General features: G+C 42.2%; 1 protein-coding gene across 20 annotated transcripts in view; it reads right to left on the reverse strand.

The window, feature by feature from the left end:
• The window catches only part of DST (dystonin), a 613,928-nt gene that overhangs the window by 286,635 nt on the left and 303,177 nt on the right, over positions 1–24,116 (reverse strand). For all 20 annotated transcript variants that reach the window (XM_056565774.1, XM_056565763.1, XM_056565758.1 and 17 more), the window contains 2 exons: positions 1,513–1,625; positions 1,310–1,416 (listed from right to left, as the gene is read on the reverse strand). In XM_056565774.1, the coding sequence (XP_056421749.1) occupies positions 1,310–1,416; positions 1,513–1,625 (220 nt within the window). The remainder of the gene's footprint in view (positions 1–1,309; positions 1,417–1,512; positions 1,626–24,116) is intronic.

The raw sequence follows: 24,116 nt of genomic DNA on the forward strand, positions 1-24,116 counted from the left end.
CTTTGGGGGGCCGCACAGCCCTCCATGTGCTTGCCAGAGGTAGCCTGACTGCCATTTGGTACCAAGATGAGATCCTCAGACCCCTTGTGAGACCATATGCTGGTGCGGTTTGCCTTGACAATGCTAGACTTCACGTGGCTGGAGTGCGTCAGCAGTTCCTGCAAGAGGAAGGCATTGATGCTATGGACTGGCCCGCCCGTTCCCCAGACCTAAATCCGATTGAGCACATCTGGGACATCATGTCTCGCTCCATCCACCAACACCACATTGCACCACAGACTGTCCAGGAGTTGGTGGATGCTTTAGTCCAGGTCTGGGAGGACATTCCTCAGAAGACCATTGCCACCTCATCAGGAGCATTCCCAGGCATTGTAGGGAGGTCATACGGGCACATGGAAGCCACACCCACTACTGAGCCTCATTTTGGCTTGTTTTAAGGACATTACATCAAAGTTGGATCAGCCTGTAGTGTGGTTTTTTCACTTTGATTTTGAGTGTGACTCCATATCCAGACCTCCATGGGTTGATAAATTTTATTTTTTATTGTGTAGATCTTAGGTAAACTTTTCGGTGATTATGTTATTACTACGTCTAGACATTTAGGGAGTGGATGACACTATAATGTATATGTCCTGATTTCGGTGTTTATGTTCAAATCTAACATTACAGTACATTTGTAGTTTACATCAGCATATGTATATGTGACATAGCCATACTGGATCCATAATGTACAATGAACTGAAGGAAAACTAATAGGGGGAGATTTAGCAAAACCTACCTGCGAAGAGGAAAAGTTAACCAGTTGCCCATAGCAACCAATCAGATTCCCTTTTTTTTTTCTAGAAGCCTTTTGAAAAATTAAAGAAGTAATCTGATTGGTTGCTATGGCCTGCTGGTCAACTTTTGCTCTGAACAAGTTTTAATAAATCTCCTTTTGGTTTATTTCTAAGCACATACTGGGTTTTTTTCTAGGATGCAAAAGCGCAGGTAGACGTGAACATAAGCCTAAGTTTAAAAAAGAAAAAAAAAAACACAGTCTCCTAACCTAGGTAATAGGAATAGAATAGGTAGGTTGCCAAAAGATGTTTGCCTTTATATACAAATGTTTATTTAGTGGGTATGTTTAATACCAGTCAAAAAGGAAAACATCACACATAATATTCCTATTATCAGATGAACATATTTCAAGTAGAACCCTGTATGCAGAATGGTATGTGTCAAGTCTGTGAGCTATATCGTAACACACCACTGAAATCAAATAAAAACAACTTAAAACAAACTAGTATACATATAAATCCACACTACTTACATTTGCACTAATTCCTTCCCCTCCTTCTGGAGTCTTGGGAAAAACATCATATATTGAAGAGACATAAGTAATTACTGACTTTTCATCTGGGGAAGAAACATCTACATCTAAAAATAAAAGAACAAATAGAAGTTGTTCAGCGTTTTAATGAAGTGTTACAGGCATTTCTTTGTTATCCTTTATATAGTTAGAATCCCACTGACCTTCTGGATCCAGAAGTCTAGTAACACCCAGTTTTTCAGCTACATAAAAAGCATTTTCTAAGTTTGTAATGTTGCTTTGAACAGCAACGGTATCCATGTCAATCAGGTCCGGCCTATAAAAAACAATACAAAGCCAAGAAAGGATATGTATGAATGATAACAAACTAATCTACTAATCAAACAAATTTTACAGCATATTGTATGTAGTTTAACCACATAAAACAACTAAGCCAATTGTCATTCCATCTATTAGTACATTCATTTAATTGCAGCAACAAGAAGTAGCCATCTTTAAGTTGACATATTATGGTAATACCAATTATATAATAGTATGTATTATATGTAAAAAGATTGTTTTAATGGGTCACGGCAGGTGGTGGATCCTCTGAGTCTATGTGGATGATGACGTGAGCCGTGCCAGGGAGCGGAGTCGTGCCAGGTTGCTACCCCTGGCACGCCTCGTCCACACAGGTAACTGGGAGGTGGCATAGCAAAGAAGGAGACTGGCAGGACGTGGCAAGGTGGCAGAAGGTCAGGGCAGGTACACAGGACTTTCACTATGGCACAAGGTAACCAAAGATCCGGCAGGGAAACAAGGGAGGAACTGAAATTTAAGGACAGGGTGCAGGTGTAGACACTTGATTATATGAGCACTGGCCCTTTAAGAGTAAGAGCTCCGGGGCACTCACGCCCTATGAGGCGGGGGCACGCACGCTGGGGCTGCGAGGACATGGAGAGATGGAAGATGAAGGAGGTGAGTGACGGGCTGGAATTCGCATCCGGGCGCATCCCACGATGCGAATCCCAGCCCCACCAGCAGCGGAGATGTAAGCAGAGAGCGGTCACGGCCATGTGTCCAGCTGGAGAGCAGGTGTTACAATTGTGGTTTTTTTTTTTGTTGGTTTTATTAAAGGGCATAGCTTAGTATGCTCTAACAACAGTCAAATCTAGGGTATTTCAAGGGGCAGGCTAATGACACAGGACATGGGTTTTAGATTGCATCATAATGATTCCCTGTGACACATTTTAAGTAGGATTGTACACCATGATGAGCTTTAAAGGGGTTATCCAGGAAAAAACTTTTTTTTTATATATATATATCAACTGGCTCCAGAAAGTTAAACAGATTTGTAAATTACTTCTATTAAAAAATCTTAATCCTTTCAGTAGTTATGAGCTTCTGAAGTTAAGGTTGTTCTTTTCTGTCTAAGTGATCTCTGATGACACGTGTCTCGGGAAACACCCAGTTTAGAAGAGGTTTGCTATGGGGATTTGCTTCTAAACTGGGCGTTTCCCGAGACACGTGTCATCAGAGATCACTTAGACAGAAAAGAACAACCTTAACTTCAGAAGCTCATAACTACTGAAAGGATTAAGATTTTTTAATAGAAGTAATTTACAAATCTGTTTAACTGTCTGGAGCCAGTTGATATATAAAAAAAGTTTTTTCCTGGATAACCCCTTTAACCACAGCAAGACAAAATATTATACAATAGAGATGAAAGACTTCTCTGAATTCCATCATTATGTTATGTCCTGCTGCTCAGCGCATGGGCACTATAAAGGTGCCTACGGGATCAGTATGGGCACAGGTCCACTGCAGACTCCTGCCTGCACCATACTATTACACCACAGGCGCCATACTATTAAACAGGTTACTTTTACATGTAGTTTCCTCATAATTTTTCTTAAATGGAATAAACTAACATTCCTGTTTGTGGCAGAAAGAACACGCAGACTTGGTTAATACATACATTAGAAGCATTATGCTTATCTAAGGGAAGGAGAGACTAAAGTGTATGGGAGTCTTTAATATTTAATGTTATTCTGCAGAGATTCCCCTAAATTCACTTGTCTATTAGTCAATGTGACTGGTCACTAAAGTTCTGGATTACCGTATTTTTCGCCCTATAGGACGCACCGGCATATAAGACGCACCCAATTTTAAAGGTGCAAAATCTAGAAAAAAAAGATTCTGAACCCAACAGTGATCTTCAACCTGCGGACCTCCAGATGTTGCAAAACTACAACTCCCAGCATGCCCGGACAGCCGTTGGCTGTCTGGGCATGCTGGGAGTTGTAGTTTTGCAACATCTGGAGGTCCGCAGGTTGAAGACCACAGGTATAGGAGGTAATACTCACGTGTCCCCGCCGCTCCGTACCCGTCACCGCTGCCCTGGATGTCGCTACATCGCTGTCGCCGCGTCCCCGTGGTGTCCCCGACGCTCCGGACGTCTTCTTCCCCGGGATCCATGCTCTCCGTCGCCATCATCACGTCGCCGTCATCACGTCGCTACGCACTCCGCTCCTATTGGATGATGGGACGGCGTGCGCGAAGACGTGATGACGTCGAAGGAGAGTGCCGGCCATGCAGGGGATCCCAGCACGGAGCAGACACTGAGGGTTCGGGATGCCGTGATTTCAACGCAGCGGTCCCGAACAGCCCGACTGAGCAGCCGGGTTAATGTCACTTTCGCTTCAGACGTGGCGGTCAGCTTTGATTGCCGCCTCTGAAGGGTTAATACAGGGCATCACCGCGATTGGTGATGTCCTGTATTAGCCGCGGGTCCCGGCCGCTGATGGCCACAGGGACCGCTGCGATAGGTGTGTATTCGCCGTATAAGACGCACCAACTTTTGCACCCCAATTTTGGGGAAGAAAAAGTGCGTCTTATACGGCGAAAAATACGGTAATTTAGAAAAAAGCAAAACCTCTTATTCATGTTTCCAGGAATTTTTTGTAAGTTATTGTGCCAGGAATAATTTAGATTATAAGTAACAAATGGGACAAATGGGACTAAAATGTGACAGTGGTACTATATAAGATTTTATTAACAGGGGGGTCAGGATCAGTTATCATTACATATGTGCAGGATAAGGTAACAGCTTCCAAGAAGGCAGAGAGAGTGATTGAGGAAATGTAAGGGTTTCTGGGAGGGCCCTCCCACCTTATAAATGGGTTGACCTATCAGCCTTTTCCAGCGCTTGCAAAAGTAATAATGTAATTTGTATTTATTCATTAATTTTTTAAGATAAGGGAAAACATGACATATCTCTACAAATTAACTTAAGCCATAGCATGTGGCACTGATGATCATCCCTTAATATTTGTCTGCCTGAAGCACAAACCAATTATTACTAGGGATGTAAGAAAAAATCTATTTGCGCGATTATCGCGATTTTTCACTTGGCGATATTGAATCGATTCAAAATATTTTTGAATCGATCCTTTTAGGGATGTGGAATTTGTATCTCCTGATGCCCGGAACAGCATGTCCCGGGAATCAGGAGATACAAATTCCACATTTGTGGAGCCAGGCAGGCCGGATCTGACGCGGCGGCGCTCTGGGTGTACGGAGCAGGCTCTGACTCGTGCCTGCTCCGTACTCTGTGGCCCCCAGCTGATTTCAGTAGCCGAGGGCCGCTGATGCATCACCGCCGCTAGTATCCAGCATGCGGTGCTCTGCAGTCTGTATGGAGCGGGCTCCGGACTCGTGCCTGCTCCATACTCTGCTGCCCCCGGCTGTTCTCAGTAGCCGGGGGCCGCCACTAATAGCCAGCATGCGGCGATTGCCGCGGCTGGCCATTAACCCTTTAGATCACCGCTGTCAAAGCTGACAGTGGCATCTAAAGGGATCTGTGAATGCTCCCTGGTGGGCAAATGGGGTGGATGCCCCCCCGCAGCGCAATCGCAGGCGGGCGATCCACTGTGGAGGTAGCGGAGGGCTTACCTCTGCTTCCCTGCTCTCCGTGGCTCTGTCATTGATAGAGCCTGGCTGGGCAAGGCTCTATCAATGGATCGCAGATCAATGGAGTTCAATAGAACTCTATACATCTGTCTGGGATATATCGCGATGTATCGTCACCTAGACGGTATCGCGATATATCGAATCGCCACACTGGTATCGCAATTCGAATCGTATCGCTAAGTTCTTGGCGATTCACACCCCTAATTATTACTGCTCCCTCAATACTACCGCAATAAAAAAAATGTACGAAAGAATGGTGTATAACAAGATTTCTTAAAAGGTAATGAGACATCAAACTGTGCTGCCATATGTATAGCCTCTGCTCTCTTTTAGCCCTATTAGCACAAACACTGTGGCTTATCAACGGGATTAAACAGCATTTCCCTTGCCTCTTCCCATCACTGTTTCAGTGTTGTATGCCTGAGTATATTTTAAACAACCAAAAAAACGGCATGCAGTACCTGATGAAGGAACAGATAACGATAGGAGATATAACTGCAATTTGGGAACACAACCTATCACAGAGGTTCACTAGTTGTGTAGGGTGTGTTTCGGATTTGTAAAGAGTACCTTTTAATATATTGTTCCTTATGTAATTATAAGACACTTTGCTTTTTACTTGCTGTTAAAATTCTCAACCTTTATATGTTTTTAATGTGATTGAATAAACAGCCACTAGGTGGCTCAGTTTTGTTCCCTGCCTCAAGTCAAACAGTTAGTTTGGTCTCCTCTAAGCCTGGCAGGAGACCAAACTCAGGAAGTGCGTGTGGGGCATGGCGAGGCACAGCTCTCACAGTTTCAGAGATGTCGCGCCTGCTGTGGAGCACCAAACTTTCTCCTGCCAGAAACTCAAGCTCAAAAACATTTTTTAAGGGCAAGGAGGGGTGTTAGGAGTAGTTAGGGAATATAATATGAGTTAGTTTAGAAAATATGGTTTGATTATTTATAGCAATTATAAAATACAAAGCCAGGAACTGATAATAAATCAGGGCACATATAGGAAAGAGTATGACTGCTCCTCTGTTACACTCTGTGTCCATCACTGGCTTAGCTTTTAATAATTACAATTAAAAAAAACTGAATTTATACACGTGCCCTAACTCCATGTGCTCAGTAGAAGACAAGAACTTTACAACTGTACAACATTATTTCAAAAGTGGGAAGTTATATATTACCTATTAGATACTAAACCTTTACATTCTTTTGATCCTTATTCATATACTATGTGAGATGTGACTTAGCTTCATAATAATGTTTGGAATGACTCACTATGCAATAATAAAATATCATATCGTTTAAACGTGAATATGTGAAATATGTGGTGTTTTAATCTGTAGCAAGATGCAACGTGAACAGATTAACAGACAGACAAATGGTAATGCCGTATTAGGAGCGTGCACATATACACACAACATACTACCATTCTTAAAGGATACCTGCGATGATGGTCTGGCAGCATGTTATCTGTTTATATCTCCCAGTAACTTCATAGTCCCAGACTAAAGCGATCAGGATACAGATTGATATAGACTACCACGAGACTTCAAGCAAATCTGTATCCTCATCACTTTAGTCCTTAGCTACAAAGTTGCTGGTAGATTTAAATAGATAACATCAACGGAGTTACACTTTAAATGGCTTCTCTGGGTAAATAAAACATATAGATATAGAACATTATGCCCACAGATAGGGAATAAGTGTCTGATTGTGGGGGGTCTGATTGCTCGGATCCCCACTGATCACCTCCACAGGGTTTAGTTCTGCCACCTCAATCTGCCATGGTGCCTCTCCCTGCTTTCCAAAAGACATTTCAATCACAATCCAACCTATCACTAAAGCTGTATTAGAATGTCAGCAGTAAAGCTGGGACAGTGCATCATCAGGGTACTATAACAGTCATTGGGTGGACCAGAGTGATGGCCCTGGATTTAGTATGGTGTATTTTATTATTTTCAAAAAACAGTGATATTGATCAGCTCAGCCCTCCAATGTTCATTTGTGTGGTCATCCTCTTACCGATCTGTGGTAGAAGGATAGTGAGGAAGGTGTACTGTAATCCAGCATCCAGGAAACAATGGAATCCAATATTTATTTGTGCTCCTTTAAACAATTTAACACAGATTTCCATTGTATAGAAAGGCTGGGGCCACACTGTAACACCTTGCAGTGCCACAAGTTTGCATACAACTCAGAGTATTGCTCTAGACTTCAGCTATAGCCTGATCATTATAGCCAAAATCACTCAGGTAACAACACAAAAAATCCCAGCATAGCCCTGACCCAGCACAGCATATTGGCAGGTTTCTGTCTTTAAAAAAAAATTCCCTACTAATGTGCTCTGTGTTAGATTTTTTAAAGAAAAACAAAGATTGGATTTTACAATTTAAATATTCATTAGACGCTGGATTACAATAAACGTTTCAGAGTTTTTTATTACTTTACACACCTAGCGGCAGCATTTTTTTAATTAAATTCTGAACTTCCTAAAGGGCTTTCTTAAAGGGGTACTCTGGTGAAAACCTTTTTTCTTTTATATCAACTGGTGGCAGCAGAAAGTAAAACATATTTGTAAATTACTTCTATTAAAAAATCTTAATCCTTCCTGTACTTATTAGCTGCTGAATACTACAGAGGAAATAATTTTCTTTTTGGAATGCTCTCTGATGACATCACAACCACAGTTGTCTCTGCTGACGTTATTATAATAATAATAACGCTTTGTTTATTGTTGTCCTTAGTGGGATTTGAACCCAAGTTCCCATCACTGCAAGGCAGCAGAGCTAACCACTGAGCCACCATGCTGCCATTAGCATACATCTGCTATGCATGGTTGCTAAAATTGACAGAGATGTCAGCAGAGAGCACTGTGTTCGTGATGTCATCAGTGTTCCAAAAAGAAAGGAATTTCCTCTGTAGCATTCAGCAGCTAATAAGTACTGGAAGGATTAAGATTTTTTAATAGAAGTAATTTACAAATATGTTTAACTTTCTGCCACCAGTTGATTTAAAAGAAAAAAGGTTTTCTCCAGAGTACCTCTTTAAGCCTTTATTTTAACCTTCAGGACTGCCAATTATCTGTGAATTCTTTGACATATATTGGACTTTTTTCCCAGTATTTGTGCTAAAAAAAGAAAGCACTTTTTATGCTAGAGGTTAGAGATGAGCAAAGTTACAGTAATTCGATTTGTCTCAAACATCTCGGCTCGGAAGTTGCTGACTTTAGCCTAAATAAATTAGTTCGGCTTTCAGGTGCTCCGGTGGGCTGGAGACTCTCTCCTAGGACTGTATCCACCTTTTCCAGCCCACTGGAGAACATGAAAGCTGAACTAATTTATGCAGGCTAAAGTCAGCAACTGCCGAGCCGAGAAGTTCGTGATGAATCAAATTACTTTAACTTTGCTCGTCTCCACTAGAGGTATTTGTGCAGGTTATTATGTCTGTAAATATTACAGTTTTACAGAAATTATTCAGATTGTATTGTAGCACTGCATGCATTGATTAATATATATATGTGTGTGTGTATTTTTTTACTAATATAAAAAAACAATATTAACAAAAAAAATAATATATAACAACAGGTATAAAATGGACGCTAATTTTACAAAAGAAAGAAAAAAAACTTTAGCAATGTCCTTTACACATTTCGTACAGGCATTCTATTTTTTTCTCCCTATTTCTGTTGTCTTTTTTTCTCCCTATATCTGGAATAAGAGCAACATGATTTGAAAAAAAGGGATGAGCCTCTATAAGCAATGAGTCTTCCCCCAGCAAAAACATACCCTGCACTGACCGTCTCCAAACTAAACATTACCCTTTTTTCAATGCTTTCAACAATGCCCTTGCCTCATTTTTGATTACTTTACCATATAGGTCCAGAAGTTGTCCCTATGTCAAAATAATTAAGGAAAAACAAGCTTAACAGGTGTCCATGCAGGTCAACTGCATACACAGAGCATTGACTCCAATGAATGATTTAATCCTTCCTTAAGCTAAGTTTCTTTTTTTTTTTTTTTTTTTTTAAACACCAAGAAAAACGCCAATTCTGCCACATGGCGTTTTTTCGGCCATAAAGCGCTGCTGCCAGATGTTAGCTGCAAATAAATGAGAAATCGCTAAATTCTTTTTCCACTTGGCGTTTTTCAGTTTGGCGTTTCTTCAATCCTTTTGGCGGGTTTTTTTTTTCCACTCTTTTTTGGCGTTTTTCAGCTCCTTGGCAGTTTTGCAAAATTGCAGCATGTTGAGTCACTGGCATTTTTTTCCCTGAAATTGTCTATGGGAGTAAAAGAAGTCTATGGGAGTAAAAAAAAAGCCAAGAAAAACGCCATGTGGGTTTAAACTTTGGCGTTTTTTCAAGCATTTTTTTATTCTCTTTTGGACTTTAGCGATCCAAAAAAGTGATGGAGATAGCTTTTTTAATAAAATTTTGTAGGGTACCATAAAAAATAAAAATAAAAAAAAGATAGAGTAGTGATGGAATAAAATTGTATTTAACGAAATTTATCTTTTTTATAACAAAATTTTTATTAATTTTTAAACAGGGATCAATTTATGTGTGCGGGCAGGGCACTAAAAAGTAGCCGAAAAGAATAAAACTGTAGTGTGTATGTATTTTTCACTTTTTATTCTTTATTTTTTAGGTGGTACTACTACTCCCAGCATGGAACACACTGTTCCATGATGGGAGTAGTAGTACCTGTGCTAATTGACAGATCGCCCCGGGTCTGTTGCGATCCTCCTGTATAATGTATAGATGCGACCAGTCGCTCTTCTATGGTCCCCTGCACTGACGTCTATATACACCTATTCATATTTGCCGCAGAGAGTTGTGACTGGCCAGATGGTTCCAGCCAATCACAACTCTCTGTGGGAAATATGAAAAGGTGTATATATACGTCAGTGCAGGGGACATAGAAGAGCGGCCGCATCTATACATTATACAGGAGGATCACAGTGGGTGTCAGGAGTGACATCCACTGTTATCTTTCCTTAACTGCAGGTAGTACAGCTTAAAACATGGAACAGAGTGTGCTTCATGATGGGAGTAGTAGTACCTGCAGTTAAGGAAAGATCACAGCAGGTATCACTACTGACATCCGCTGTGATCGTCCTATATATTGCAGAGATGTGGAGTGGCTCTATACAGCGCTGGCATCTCTGCACTATACTCCGGCCAGTGATGTTAACCCCTTCAGGACGGAGCCCATTTTGGCCTTAAGGACCGGAGCGTTTTTTCCACATCTGACCACTGTCACTTTAAACATTAATAACTCTGGAATGCTTTTAGTTATCATTCTGATTCCGAGATTGTTTTTTCGTGACATATTCTACTTTAACATAGTGGTAAATTTTTATCGATACTTGCATCCTTTTTTGGTGAAAAATCCGTAAATTTGATGAAAAATTTGAAAATTTCGCATTTTTCTAACTTTGAAGCTTTCTGCTTGTAAGGAAAATGGATATTACGAATACATTTTTTTTTGGTTCACATATACAATATGTCTACTTTATATTTGCATCATAAAATTGATGAGTTTTTACTTTTGGAAGACACCAGAGGGCTTCAACGGTCAGCAGCAATTTTCCGATTTTTCACAAAATTTTCAAACTCAGTATTTTTCAGGGACCAGTTCAGGTTTGAAGTGGATTTTAAGGGTCTTCATATTAGAAATACCCCATAAATGACCCCATTATAAAAACTACACCCCCCAAAGTATTCAAAATGACATTCAGTCAGCGTTTTAACCCTTTAGGTGTTTCACACGAATAGCAGCAAAGTGAAGGAGAAAATTCATAATCTTCATTTTTTACACTCGCATGTTCTTGTAGACCCAATTTTTGAATTTTTACAAGGGGTAAAAGGACAAAATTTTTACTTGTATTTGTAGCCCAATTTCTCTTGAGTAAGCACATACCTCATATGTCTATGTAAAGTGTTCGGCGGGCGCAGTAGAGGGCTCAGAAGGGAAGGAGCGACAAGGGGATTTTGGAGAGTACGTTTTTCTGAAATGGTTTTTGGGGGGCATGTTACCTTTAGGAAGCCCTTATGGTGCCAGAACAGCAAAAAAACCCCACATGGCATACCATTTTGGAAACTAGACCCCTCGGGGAATGTAACATGGGATAAAGTGAACCTTAATACCCCACAGATGTTTCACGACTTTTGCAAATGTAAAAAATAAATAAAAAATTTTGCCTAAAATGCTTGTTTTCCCAAAAAAAATTTATTTTTAAAAAGGGTAATAGCAGAAAATACCCCTAAAAATTTGAAGCCCAATTTCTCCCGATTCAGAAAACACCCCATATGGGGGTGAAAAGTGCTCTGCTGGCGCACTACAGGTCTCAGAAGAGAAGGAGTCACATTTGGCTTTTTGAACGCAAATTTTGCTCTGGGGGCATGCCGCATTTAGGAAGCCCCTATGGTGCCAGGATAGCAAAAAAAAACCACATGGCATACCATTTTGGAAACTAGACCCCTCGGGGAACGTAACAAGGGGTTAAGTGAACCTTTATACCCCACAGGTGTTTCACGACTTTTGCATATGTAAAAAAAATTTTTTTTTTTTTACCTAAAATGCTTGTTTTCCCAAAAATTTTACATTTTTAAAAAGGGTAAAAGCAGAAAATACCCCCCAAAATTTGTAACACAATTTCTCCCGAGTACGGCGATACCCCATATGTGACCCTAAACTCTTGCCTTGAAATACGACAGGGCTCCAAAGTGAGAGCGCCATGCGCATTTGAGGCCTAAATTAGGGATTGCATAGGGGTGGACATAGGGGTATTCTACGCCAGTGATTCCCAAACAGGGTGCCTCCAGCTGTTGCAAAACTCCCAGCATGCCTGGACAGTCAACGGCTGTCCGACAATACTGGGAGTTGTTTTGCAACAGCTGGAGGCTCCGTTCTGGAAACAGTGGTGTACCAGACGTTTTTCATTTTTATTGGGGAGGGGAGGGGGGCTGTGTAGGGGTATGTGTTTATGTAGTGTTTTTTACTTTTTATTTTATTTTTTGTGTTAGTGTAGTGTAGTGTTTTTAGGGTACAGTCACACGGGCGGGGGGTTCACAGTAGTTTCTCGCTGGCAATTTGAGCTGCAGCAGAAAGTTTGCGGCAGCTCAAATTTGCAGCCGGATACTTACTGTAATCCTCCGCCCATGTGAGTGTACCCTGTACGTTCACATTGGGGGGGGGACATCCAGCTGTTGCATAACTACAACTCCCAGCATGCCCGTTGGCTGTCGGTGACTGCTGAGAGTTTTAGTTTTGCAACAACTGTAGGCACACTGGTTATGTATCACGGAGTTTGTGACCTAACTCAGTGTTTCACAACCAGTGTGCCTCCAGCTGTTGCAAAACTACAACTCCCAGCATGTACGGTGCATGGTGTACGGTGACTGCTGAGAGTTGTAGTTTGCAACAGCTGGAGGCACACCGGTCGTGAAACACTGAGTTAGGTAAAAAAAACTCTGAGTTTCACAATCAGTGTGCCTTCAGCTGTTGCAAAACTACAACTCTCAGCAGTCACCGACAGCCAACGGGCATGCTGGGAGTTGTAGTTATGCAACCAGCAGATGCACCACTACAACTCCCAGCATGCACTTTAGCTGTTTGTGCAAGCTGGGAGTTGTAGTTATACAACAGCTGAAGGTACACTTTTCCATAGAAAGAATGTGCCTCCAGCTGTTGCAAAACCATAAGTCCCAGCATGCCCATAAGGGAATGCTGGGAGTTGTGGTGGTCTGCCTCCTGCTGTTGCATAACTACAGCTCCCAGCATGCCCTTTTTGCATGCTGGGAGCTGTTGCTAAGCAACAGCAGGAGGCTGTCACTCACCTCCAACGATCCAGACGCTGCAGGTCAGTCCCGCCGCCGCAGCTGCTCCTGGGGCCCCGATCCCAACAGGGGCGCCGGGGATCGGGGTCCCCAGCACCGGGGGTCGTCTTCCCGCACCCGCTCACGTCCTCCGGAAGAGGGGCGGAGCGGGTGCGGGAGTGACACCCGCAGCAGGCGCCCTGATTGGTCGGCCGGTAATCCGGCCGACGAATCAGGGCGATCGTGAGGTGGCACCAGTGCCACCTCACCCCTGCAGGCTCTGGCTGTTCGGGGCCGTCAGAGACGGCCCCGAACAGCCAGTAATTCCGGGTCACCGGGTCACCGGAGACCCGATTGACCCGGAATCGCCGCAGATCGCTGGACTGAATTGTCCAGCGATCTGCGGCGATCGCCGACATGGGGGGGCATAATGACCCCCATGGGCGATATGCCGGGATGCCTGCTGAACGATTTCAGCAGGCATCCGGCTCCGGTCCCCAACCGGCTAGCGGTGGGGGCCGGAATTCCCACGGGCGTATGGATACGCCCTCGGTCCTTAAGGACTCGGGATTCAGGGCGTATCCATACGCCCTATGTCCTGAAGAGGTTAATAGAACATCACTCATTCATATTTCCCTCTGAGAGCTGTGATTGGCTGCAACCAATCACCACTCTGGGCAGAAAATATGAATGAGTGATGTTCTATTCCCATCACTGGCCAGCTGGAGTATAGTGCTGTATAGAGCCGCTCCGCATCTCTGCTATATTGTGGACGATCGCATTGGGTGATATGTCTATTAGTACAGGTACTACTACTCTCTTCATGGAACATTGTGTTCCATGCTGGGAGTGGTAGTACTACCTAAAAAATTTCAAAAAAGAGAGGGGGAAAAAAAAGTGAAACACACACACTTTATTAAAAATTAATAAAAATTTTGTTATAAAAAAAAAAAATTTTGCTAAATAATTTTTTTTTCCATCACTACTGCATCCTTTTTTTTTTTTTTTTTGGTACCCAACAAATTTTGGGTACCAAAAAAAACCGCCAAAGGGGCCAAAAATGCAATTTCCACACAAATGAAAAAACGCCTGAAAAAATGCAAACTGGCGTTTTTTCAGGCGTTTTTTCTTGCATTTTTTTCAAACCAAAAAACGCAGGACAAAAACCCAAGTAACCCAAGCCTTAAAGTAGAAAACGAGTGGCAACATGTGATAGAGATTAATATCATGTGTCCCACCATGGCTGGGTGTCTGCAGGCATATCTGTAAATGTGGGGAAAACTACTTTTATACACACACACAATATGTAAATGAGGCTAAAGTAGTTACCAAACATGCTGCTTGATGACATAGTCACGGCACCCCAGGCCATAATGACAACTATTCAGGCTCTAATGAAGCCTATCCAGACATGATTGACAGCCCTGCTGTAAGCAATGACATCAGGCCCTGACTATGCTGATCAATCATACCTAGATAGGCTTTATTTGAACCTGAATAGACATCATTACAGTCCAGGGAGCCTACTGATTACTTCAGCAAGCCGCATGCCCAACTGACTACTTAAAGGGGTACTCCCGTGGAAAACTTTTTTTTTTAAATCAACTGGTGCCAGAAAGTTAAACAGATTTGTAAATTACTTCTATTAAAAATCTTAATCCTTCCAGTACTTATTAGCTGCTGAATACTACAGAGGAAATGGTTTACTTTTTGGAACACAGAGCTCTCTGCTGACATCTCTGTCCATTTTAAGAACTGTCCAGAGTAGGAGAAAATCCCCATAGCAAACATATGCTGCTCTGGACAGTTCCTAAAATGGACAGAGATGTCAGCAGAGAGCACTGTGGTCATGATGTCAGCAGAGAGCTCTGTGTTCCAAAAAGAAAACCATTTCCTCTGTAGTATACAGACCCTAAAAAGTACTGGAAGGATTAAGATTTTTTAATAGAAGTAATTTACAAATCTGTTTAACTTTCTGGCACCTGTTGCTAAAAAAATAAAAAAAATAAAATAAAAGTTTTCCACGGGAGTACCCCTTTAAGCTTTGTTTACACACTGCGTTTGACATTTATAAAAGTAGTTTTTTACACATTTTTAGTTGTACCAGCAGATATCCAGGCATGGTAGGACACGTGATATTAACCTCTATTATGCGTCGCCACTCGTTAAAACTTAGCGACAGGTTCCCTTTACCACCAATACAGTGAAAAATTTCTCTCCAAATGTAAGGCAAAAGGACATTTGGACTATTGTAGGCAGTGTCTATGCATAACAGACATGATGTGAAGATAACAAAAACAAGGTTTGAAGGATCCAATTCCATGTTTAGCAATAAAAAATATATGATTTCGTCCTTTTTAATCTCTCTGTTATTGCAAAGTTAGAAGATATGAGATAAAGTTGAGATAAAATATAAGTTTGAGTTTTTTCTTTATCACTACAGAACACAGTGAGCTGAAGTTACGCCAGTATTCTACATGGGTTTGATCCCATGCCACAGGGATCTGTAACATCATATATCCAGACCACAGCCATTTCATCTACTCAATCGATTGTTAGAATACAGCAGTTCTTTGTTCACGTTCCACACCCACAATTAGTTCATCTCTTTATTCTGTAGCCTTTTGTACAATACATCAAAGAAAAATAGGTACAAACAAGTGTTTGGCTGCAACCATCTGTTTGTGGGTGCTGAATACAAATGCAAAAAAATGAGGGCAATAAGCAATTGAGGCTGTGCACATAGGGTTCAAGCTATACGACCTGAAAGCGCCAATGTATATCATTGCAGATGGCATAACGTGAAATACATTGCCCATTCATTGATTCTGACTCTATAAATATGGATACAGTGCAGCATACATGCAACTCTATGTTTAGGAAAGCAGAGACTACTACATTTTCCTAAACACTATAGTGTTGATCCACATGAAGTCAAAAAGCCCTATGAGGTGGAAGCCAGTATTTCCCATTTTGGGGGTGAAATCCCCATCTGACTTCAAGTCTGGCAATTGGAATGAATCCCTGGATCGATGTCCCCCCTCCAAAATCTAGTGACTATAACCTACAGTAGCATCTAGGGCAAAAAACAAACAAATAATAGTACGGTATAGTGGTACCAGATTAGATTGTCACTGGTATACCATGTATATCTGATATATCTTGTTAAAACAAGAAACTGCTTTACATATGTTATAAGGGATGAAAAAAAAACAGTATTCATCCCTTATTTTTCTATCTTAAATTTTGAACCTTTTGGAAGTCTAAGGCCAGGTTTACAATATGGCATTCCTGAGCAGAATTCTGGTCCAGCAGAGTCCCATTGCTGGCAGTGGGATTCCACTGTACAGTGCATAGAGTCGTGCACTACGGAATTTCAGTAGTAGATATTCTGCCGCTGAAATTCTGCTGCCAAAAGAATGGACTTGTCCATCCTTTAGGTGGAATCCGCTCTGCAGACATTGCCATCTATTGAACAACAATGTCTGAGCAGTCCTAGCGCCGACTAATTCAGTCTTGATCAGTTCGTATTGGGTGCACTCGGAAGCTACGGACATAAGTTTTCAGTGCAAGTGTGAACCCGACCTTAGTCAATTGCCAGACATGTACTGGGCACTGTGACACCAAATTTTGTCTACCTAAGCACCTGGAAATGGTCAGGGCAGAGAAAGGGGATATGTAATAAAGGTGCCACCTGTGTCTGTATGGTGGACAAGGAAACTGTGGGAGCTCCTCGTATATGTCGGTAGATGAAAGGATCTTCTGTTGGACTGTGTGGGCCATCTGGAACCTTCTGGTTTACCGTTTGTGCATGCCCTCATATACTGCTCCCAACACCTCTACACAATATAAAAGAATAATTACAAACTGCTACAACTCCCAGAATTTACTTAGTAACTTTTAGGACTCAGTGAAAGGGGTCTGTAATGCTGTGCATTTCAGAGCTGGACCTTTTAATATTTCATTTTAAAGAGTTACTCCGCCCCTATACATCTTATTCCCTATCTATCTGATCACAGGAGGGAGGGAGTAAATGGGTAAATCTGGCACCCTGGTGTTCTGAACATGTATGTGTAGAACGCTGGTTTCAGGAGGCTGTGTTTGTGACATCATGCCACGCCTTCTCCAGTCATGTCTATGGGAGGGGGCGTGACGAGCGGCCACAGCCTTTGGATAGGGAATAAGATGCCTTCAGCATGATTTGTAGTTATTGTATTAATTGCCTGTATTGAGTGTATGAGTTTATGAGCCCAATAGGCAGTCTCACTCAGTGACTGACAGCTTGATCAATGTGTGAACAATCATGTTACTATCAAGCACAGAAAAGGGTCCACACTGTTAATTTTTAGTGCATAAAAGATAATTCTCCTGAATGTGCAACATACTTTACAGTACAGCAAAGGATAATCATATAACAGAATAAGGGTGCATTCACACCACGTTTTGTACATACAGGTGACAGATACTACAGTTTTAGGGCCGGTCCAAAACCGCATACGGGTCAAAACTGAACTAACCAGAGTCACCGTTTGACTCCGGTAGGATCATGAAAGTAAATGGAGTCACGGGCTGATCCGGCCAGGGTATGGGAGCGCCCGGTTTGCCAATCCCCCCCCCCCCCCCCCCCCACGGCGGATCCGGCACCCGTATATACAAAACGTGGTGTGAATGCAGCCTAACAGATGTTGTTTGGAAGGAGTAGAATAAAAGACACACTTTAATGAAAAAGCCTATGATAGTTTGTCAGACGTACAATACTTAAAAGAAATAATTTGCTCCAGGCAAGAGGAATATAGCATGAGGATACTTTTACTGTGACAGTTTGAGCATGCTTACAAATCAAATAGTTATCTCACTGAAGAGCTGAAGGAGGTCAAGCAATATTATCCCAATGTGAACACAAATCTCAGTTTCACCTGCAGCAATACATTTACAATGTTATTTATACAGTCTGGCATATTCCATACGTCTATATATATATATATACTCCTTGCACGACACATTTGACTGAACCTTTAGTAAATCTACCGGAGTGAAACGTGCGGTCAACCACGGTTTTAGGTCCGGTTGTAAAAGCGCATACGGCGCAAAAATGAGCCGACCGGTCATCCGAACGTTTCACTCCGGACGGCTCATTGAAATTAATTACATACGGGAGTGCATAGAAAGGCATACGGGAGCGCGAGGTTTTAGCTCTCCCCTGCCGTATGCGCTCCCGTATGGGAGAAAACGTGATGCGAACCAGCCCTTACGAGAGTATATGAGTTTTGTTCTAGGCCTAGGGCAGCACAAAACCTAAATATGTCATAGGATACAGTAAAGAGAAATGTGTGCTGTGTTTGGCCAGAGAAGTAAAGGAAAGACAGTATACTACTGGGAAACAGCCCAGCTCTAGTACCTCCATATAAAATTAAAAGAATGAAAACTACAGTGCAATCAGAAAGTTTTCAGACCCTTGCACTTTTTTACATTTTGTTTTGTTGTGGTCTTAAACCTAAAAAAAAAAAAAAAAAAAGTTTTCATGTATCACTCTGCAATCCATACCCCATAATGATAAAGTGAAAACAGAATGACATAGGTACACTGCTCAAAAAAAGGGAACACTAAGATACATCCTAGATCTGAATGAATGAACTAATCGTATGAAATACTTTTGTTTTTATATAGTTGATCACTGGAAATCAAATTTATCAACCCATGGAGGTCTGGATATTGAGTCACACTCAAAATCAAAGTGGAAAACCACATTACAGGCTGATCAAACTTTGATGTAATGTCCTTAAACAAGTCAAAATGAGGCTCAGTAGTGTGTGTGGCCACCACTTACCCGTATGACCTCCCTACATTGCCTGGGCATGCTCCTGATGAGGTGGACAATTTGAACTCCTGAACAATCTGTGGTGCAATGTGGCGTTGGTGGATGGACCGAGACATGATGTCCCAGATGTGCTCAATCGGATTCAGGTCTGGGGAACCAGTCCATAGCATCAATGTCTTCCTCTTGCAGGAAATGTTGACACACTCCAGCCACATGAGGTCTAGCATTTTCTTGCATTAGGAGGAACCCAGGGCCAACCGCATCAGCATATGGTCTCACAAGGGGTCTGTGGATCTTATCTCAGTACCTAATGGAAGTCAGGCTATCTCTGGCAAGCATATGGACGGCTGTGTGCCCCCCCCCCCCCAAGGAAATGCCACCCCACACCATTACTGACCCACTGTCAAATAGGTTATGCTGGAGGATGTTGCAGGCAGCAAAATGTTCTCCACGGCGTCTCCAGACTCTGTCACATGTGCTCAGTGTGAACCTGTTTCATCTGTAAAGAGCACAAGCTGCCAGTGACAAATTTGCCAATCTTGGTGTTCTCTGGCAAATGCCAAATGTCCTGAACAGTGTTGGGCTGTAAGCACAACCCCCACCTGTGGATGTCAGGCCCTCAAACCACCCTAATGGAGTCTGCTTCTGATCATTTGAGTGGACACATGCACATTTGTGGCCTGCTGGAGGTCATTTTGCAGGGCTCTGGAAGTGTTCATTCTGTTCCTCCTCGCACAAAGGTGGAGGTTGCAGTCCTGCTGCTGGGTTGTTGCCCTCCTACGGCCTCCTCCACATCTCCTGATGTACTGGCCTGTCTCCATGCTCTGGACACTACGCTGACAGACACAGCAAACCTTATTGCCACAGCTTGCATTGATGTGCCATCCTGGATGAGCTGCACTGCCTGAGCCACTTGTGTGGGTTGTAGACTCCGTCTCATGGTACCAATAGAGTGAAAGCACCGCCAGCATTCAAAAGTGATCAAAACATCAGCCAGGAAACATAGGAACTGAGAAATGGTCTGTGGTCACCACCTGCAAAACCACTTCTTTATTGGGGGTGTCTTGCTAATTGCCTATAATTTCCACCTGTTGTCTGTTCCATTTGCACAACAGCATGTGAAATTGACTGTCAATCAGTGTTGCTTCCTGAGTGGACAGTGTGATTTCACAGAAGTGTGATTGACTTGAAGTTACATTGTGTTGTTTAAGTGTTCCCTTTTTTTTGAGCAGTGTATTTAGACTCTTTATTCAGTACCGAAAAAGATTAACCAACTTTGGCAGCTATTACAGCCTCCAGTCTTCTATGGCATGATGCCACAAGATTTGCACACCTGGATGGGTTTGCACACCTTCGTCTGAAAACGAAAGGAAACGCTTCTCGGCAGCTCAGTCGGGCTGATCGGGACACCGCAATAAAATCGCGAAGTTCCGATCAGCTGGGACGCAGGCGGAGGTCTCCTAACCTGTCTCCGCCGCATCCGATCGGGGTTTGATTGCTCCAAGCCTGAGCTACAGGCTTGAGCAATCGAGCCCCTATCTCGCTGATCCATGCAAAGCTATGGCTTTGCAGGGATCAGCATAAGAGATCAGTGTGTGCAGTGTTATAGGTCCCTATGGTGAAAAAAAAAATTAACAAAGGTCATTTAACACCTTTTCCCATTAAAAAAAACGGTGTAAATAAAAATTAACATATGTGGTATCGGCACATGCGTAAATGTCCAAAATATAATATTATATCATTAATTAAACCGCACAGTCAATGGCGTACGCGCAAAAAAATTCCAAAGTCCAAAATAGCGTATTTTTGGTCACTTTTTATATCATAAAAAAATGAATAAAAAGCGATCAAAAAGTTGGATCAACACAAAAATGGTACCGATAAAAACTTCAGAACACGGCGCAAAAAATGAGCCCCCATACCGGCCCGTACACGGAAAAATTAAAAGTTACAGGGGTCAGAAGATGACAATTTTAAACGTATACATTTTCCTGCATGTTGTTATGATTTTTGGTAAAATGACTAATGTCACTGCAAAGTAGAATTGGTGGCGCAAAAGATAAGCCATCATATGGATTTTTAGGTGCAAAATTGAAAGCGTTACAATTTATAGAAGGTGATGAGGAAAAAATGAAAATGCAAAAACGGAAAAACGCTGAGTCCTTAAGGGGTTGAAGGGGTACTCCGTTGGAAAACTTTTTTTTTTTTTTTTTAAATCAACTTGTGCCAGAAAGTTAAACAGATTTGTAAATTACTTCTATTAAAAAAATCTTAATCCTTCCAGTACTTATTAGCTGCTGAATATTACAGAGTAAATTATTTTCTTTTTGGAACACAGTGCTCTCTGTTGAGATCATGACCACAGTGCTCTCTGCTGACATCTCTGTGCATTTTAAGAACTGTCCAGAGTAGAAGAAAATCCCCATATAAAACATATGCTGCTCTGGACAGTTCCTAAAATGGACAGAGATGTCAGCAGAGAGCACTGTGGTCATGATGTCAGCAGAGAGCTCTGTGTTCCATAAAGAAAAGAATTTCCTCTGTAGTATTCAGCAGCTAATAAGTACTAGAAGTTGTTTACAAATCTGTTTAACTTTCTGGCACCAGTTGATTTAAAAAAAAAAGTTTTCCACCGGAAAACCCCTTTAAGAGTTATGATGTCTACAGTGCTGTTGGAAACTGTTAGTGCCTCAGAAAATATTTTGTAGCCTTCTCCAGATCTGTGCCTACACACAATCCAGTCTCTGAGCTCTACAGGAAGTTCTTTCCACTTCATAGATTGCTCTGATATGAAACCATATATTGACCTTAAAGGAGATCTGTAGACACTTTTCAACTATCCGCAAGTGTCTGATCGCGGGGGTCCAAATGCAGGGACCCCCTGCAATCCCCTGTACTAGGCCCGGTGTCACCAACTCTCCCATGCAGGAGGCGGGTAGGCCGCAGCCCCCTCCATGTAACTCTACGGGAGAGGTGGAGATGCAGCATTCATGCATCTCCGCCTCTCCCATAGAGCTGTATGGAGGGGGTGTCATCGACCTCAGTGAGGTCGTCAACACACGCATTAACCGTGCAGAGCTGCGGTAATGCCATGTTCCCGTACGGGAGATCACGGGGGGTTCCAGTGGTCGGAATGGGGCTGATGCATATTCTACTATAATAATTTTTGTTATAACAAAAACTAAGCCAAAGAGCATACTTGGGGGTATTACAATGTGTGGCATTATGCATAATCTTTATGCAATCCTCACTTGTATGTTCACACTACAGAATTACCGGTACACGCTGTGAACATAAACATCAGTGTGAATGAGTTTCCGCGAAACCCGTTCACACTGAGCAATTTCAGCGGTGGACAATTCCGCCGCTGAAATTGTTCTGCTCAAAGTGGAAATAAACGAGAGTGGAAGTAAACGAGCACTAAATAGCAGTCAATGGTGACGTGCGGTCCTACCACCAAAATATTTCGGCAGCGGCCGCAAGAATGGAATTTCCACTCGCGGAAATCTGCGAGCGGAGATTCCGTTCAAACTCCGTAGTGTGAACATACCCTAAATGGAATGACAGTTGAACAAGCACAAAGCAGGGATAAGACAGGATTAGCTCACAGAAGAAATAGTAGATGCATCATTATAGACTACTGCATTTCTATATAATAAGGCTACAGGTATGGCTAAAGTTGTGAACAAGAAGACAAACAACAGCTTAGTATATCGCTATATGACAGCTAAAGACCAGTGGTGTTGGGGCTAAATAAAATCCACGGTAATCATATTGAACTGCATACAATGTGATGCTTCATGAATTCTTGTGCTTGAGAACTTCAAATCTAGCTCTTGCCTTCTGCTTGCTTGTATAAGATAACTATCACTTAAAATAGTGAATACTGAAAATACTTTTCTGCCGCTATACAAATCAGATTTTTGGCTGATTTTGTCAAGATTGATGGGTTGATCCAATATTTATTTCATGTGTATAGCAAAATTTGGGCAACTGACAGAAAGGCTTCCCTACAGTTAATATGGTTAAAAAGGGTCAACTATGGAGCTACATGCATACCGTTATGCAGCAAACTCAATAACAGGACAGTAGGCAATAAGCTCCTGTGCTCCTTCTAGTGTTAGGCTGGGTTCACATCACGTTTTCTCCCATACGGGAGCGCATACGGCAGGGGGGAGCTAAAACCTCGCACTCCCGTATGCCTTTCTATGCGCTCCCGTATGTCATTCATTTGAATGAGCCGGCCGGAGTGAAACGTTCGGTCCGGTCAGCTCAATTTTGCGCTGTATGCGCTTTTACAACCGCTCCTAAAACCGTGGTTGACCACAGTTTTAGGTCCAGGGGAAAAGCACATACAGCGCAAAAATGAGCCGACCGGACCATACGCATTGCATCTTGGTTATTAAAGTCCACTTTTATCCTCCACATCATGTCCTGGTCGCTCAGCGCCGTGTGAGCCGGTTACCTTCATTGAAGCCTATCCTTCCTCATTCCTTGCTACTATTCACTGGAGGGCAGCAGACGACCTACCATTGTTTGTGCCCTTATCATTGTTGTGTATGAATCTACACAACCACCCAGGGTGAGCAGTTATCTATTTCTTCTCTCACACCGGGTATCGTCATTATTACCCTATGGAGCACATGTTCTTTTACTTCTACTTGTATAGGGGAATAACAAATTTTTTAGTCTACCACTGTATAATAAAAAGTTACACCAGGTGGATTTATGTCCCTTTTAAGCCTTAGTATTTAAATAATTATTAACTATTTAGTGTGATAAATGTAGAATCTTAGAAAATGTGTTTACATATTTTAAAAAGTGCTTCATTTCAAGTAGAACACTGTAGAATGTTTTATACTAGTACTAAATTTAGTAATGAAGATGAAGGAGGTATGTTCAGAATAAAACTTAACGGAAAAAAAATAAAAATCCCAGTTGCTGTGACCAATAGGAGAGATCGCGGGGGTTCCCAATGGCAGGACCTCCGCCATCAGACATCTTATCCCTATCCTTTGGATAGGGGATAAGATGTATAGGGGCGGGGTACTCCTTTAAGCAATCGCCAACTCACAGAGCACCAGGAAAGACTGGTAAGTCCCCATTTTTCCCCAGCAACCCATCTGCAGTCCACGATTACATCGTGGAGCTGCAGATTGGTCACTTTGGGATTACCAGCATTTAATGTTTAAATGCCCTGGTCGCTATTGATCAGGGCATTTAACCAT

This window comes from Hyla sarda, chromosome 3, assembly GCF_029499605.1.
Source record: "Hyla sarda isolate aHylSar1 chromosome 3, aHylSar1.hap1, whole genome shotgun sequence".
NCBI lineage: Eukaryota > Metazoa > Chordata > Amphibia > Anura > Hylidae > Hyla > Hyla sarda.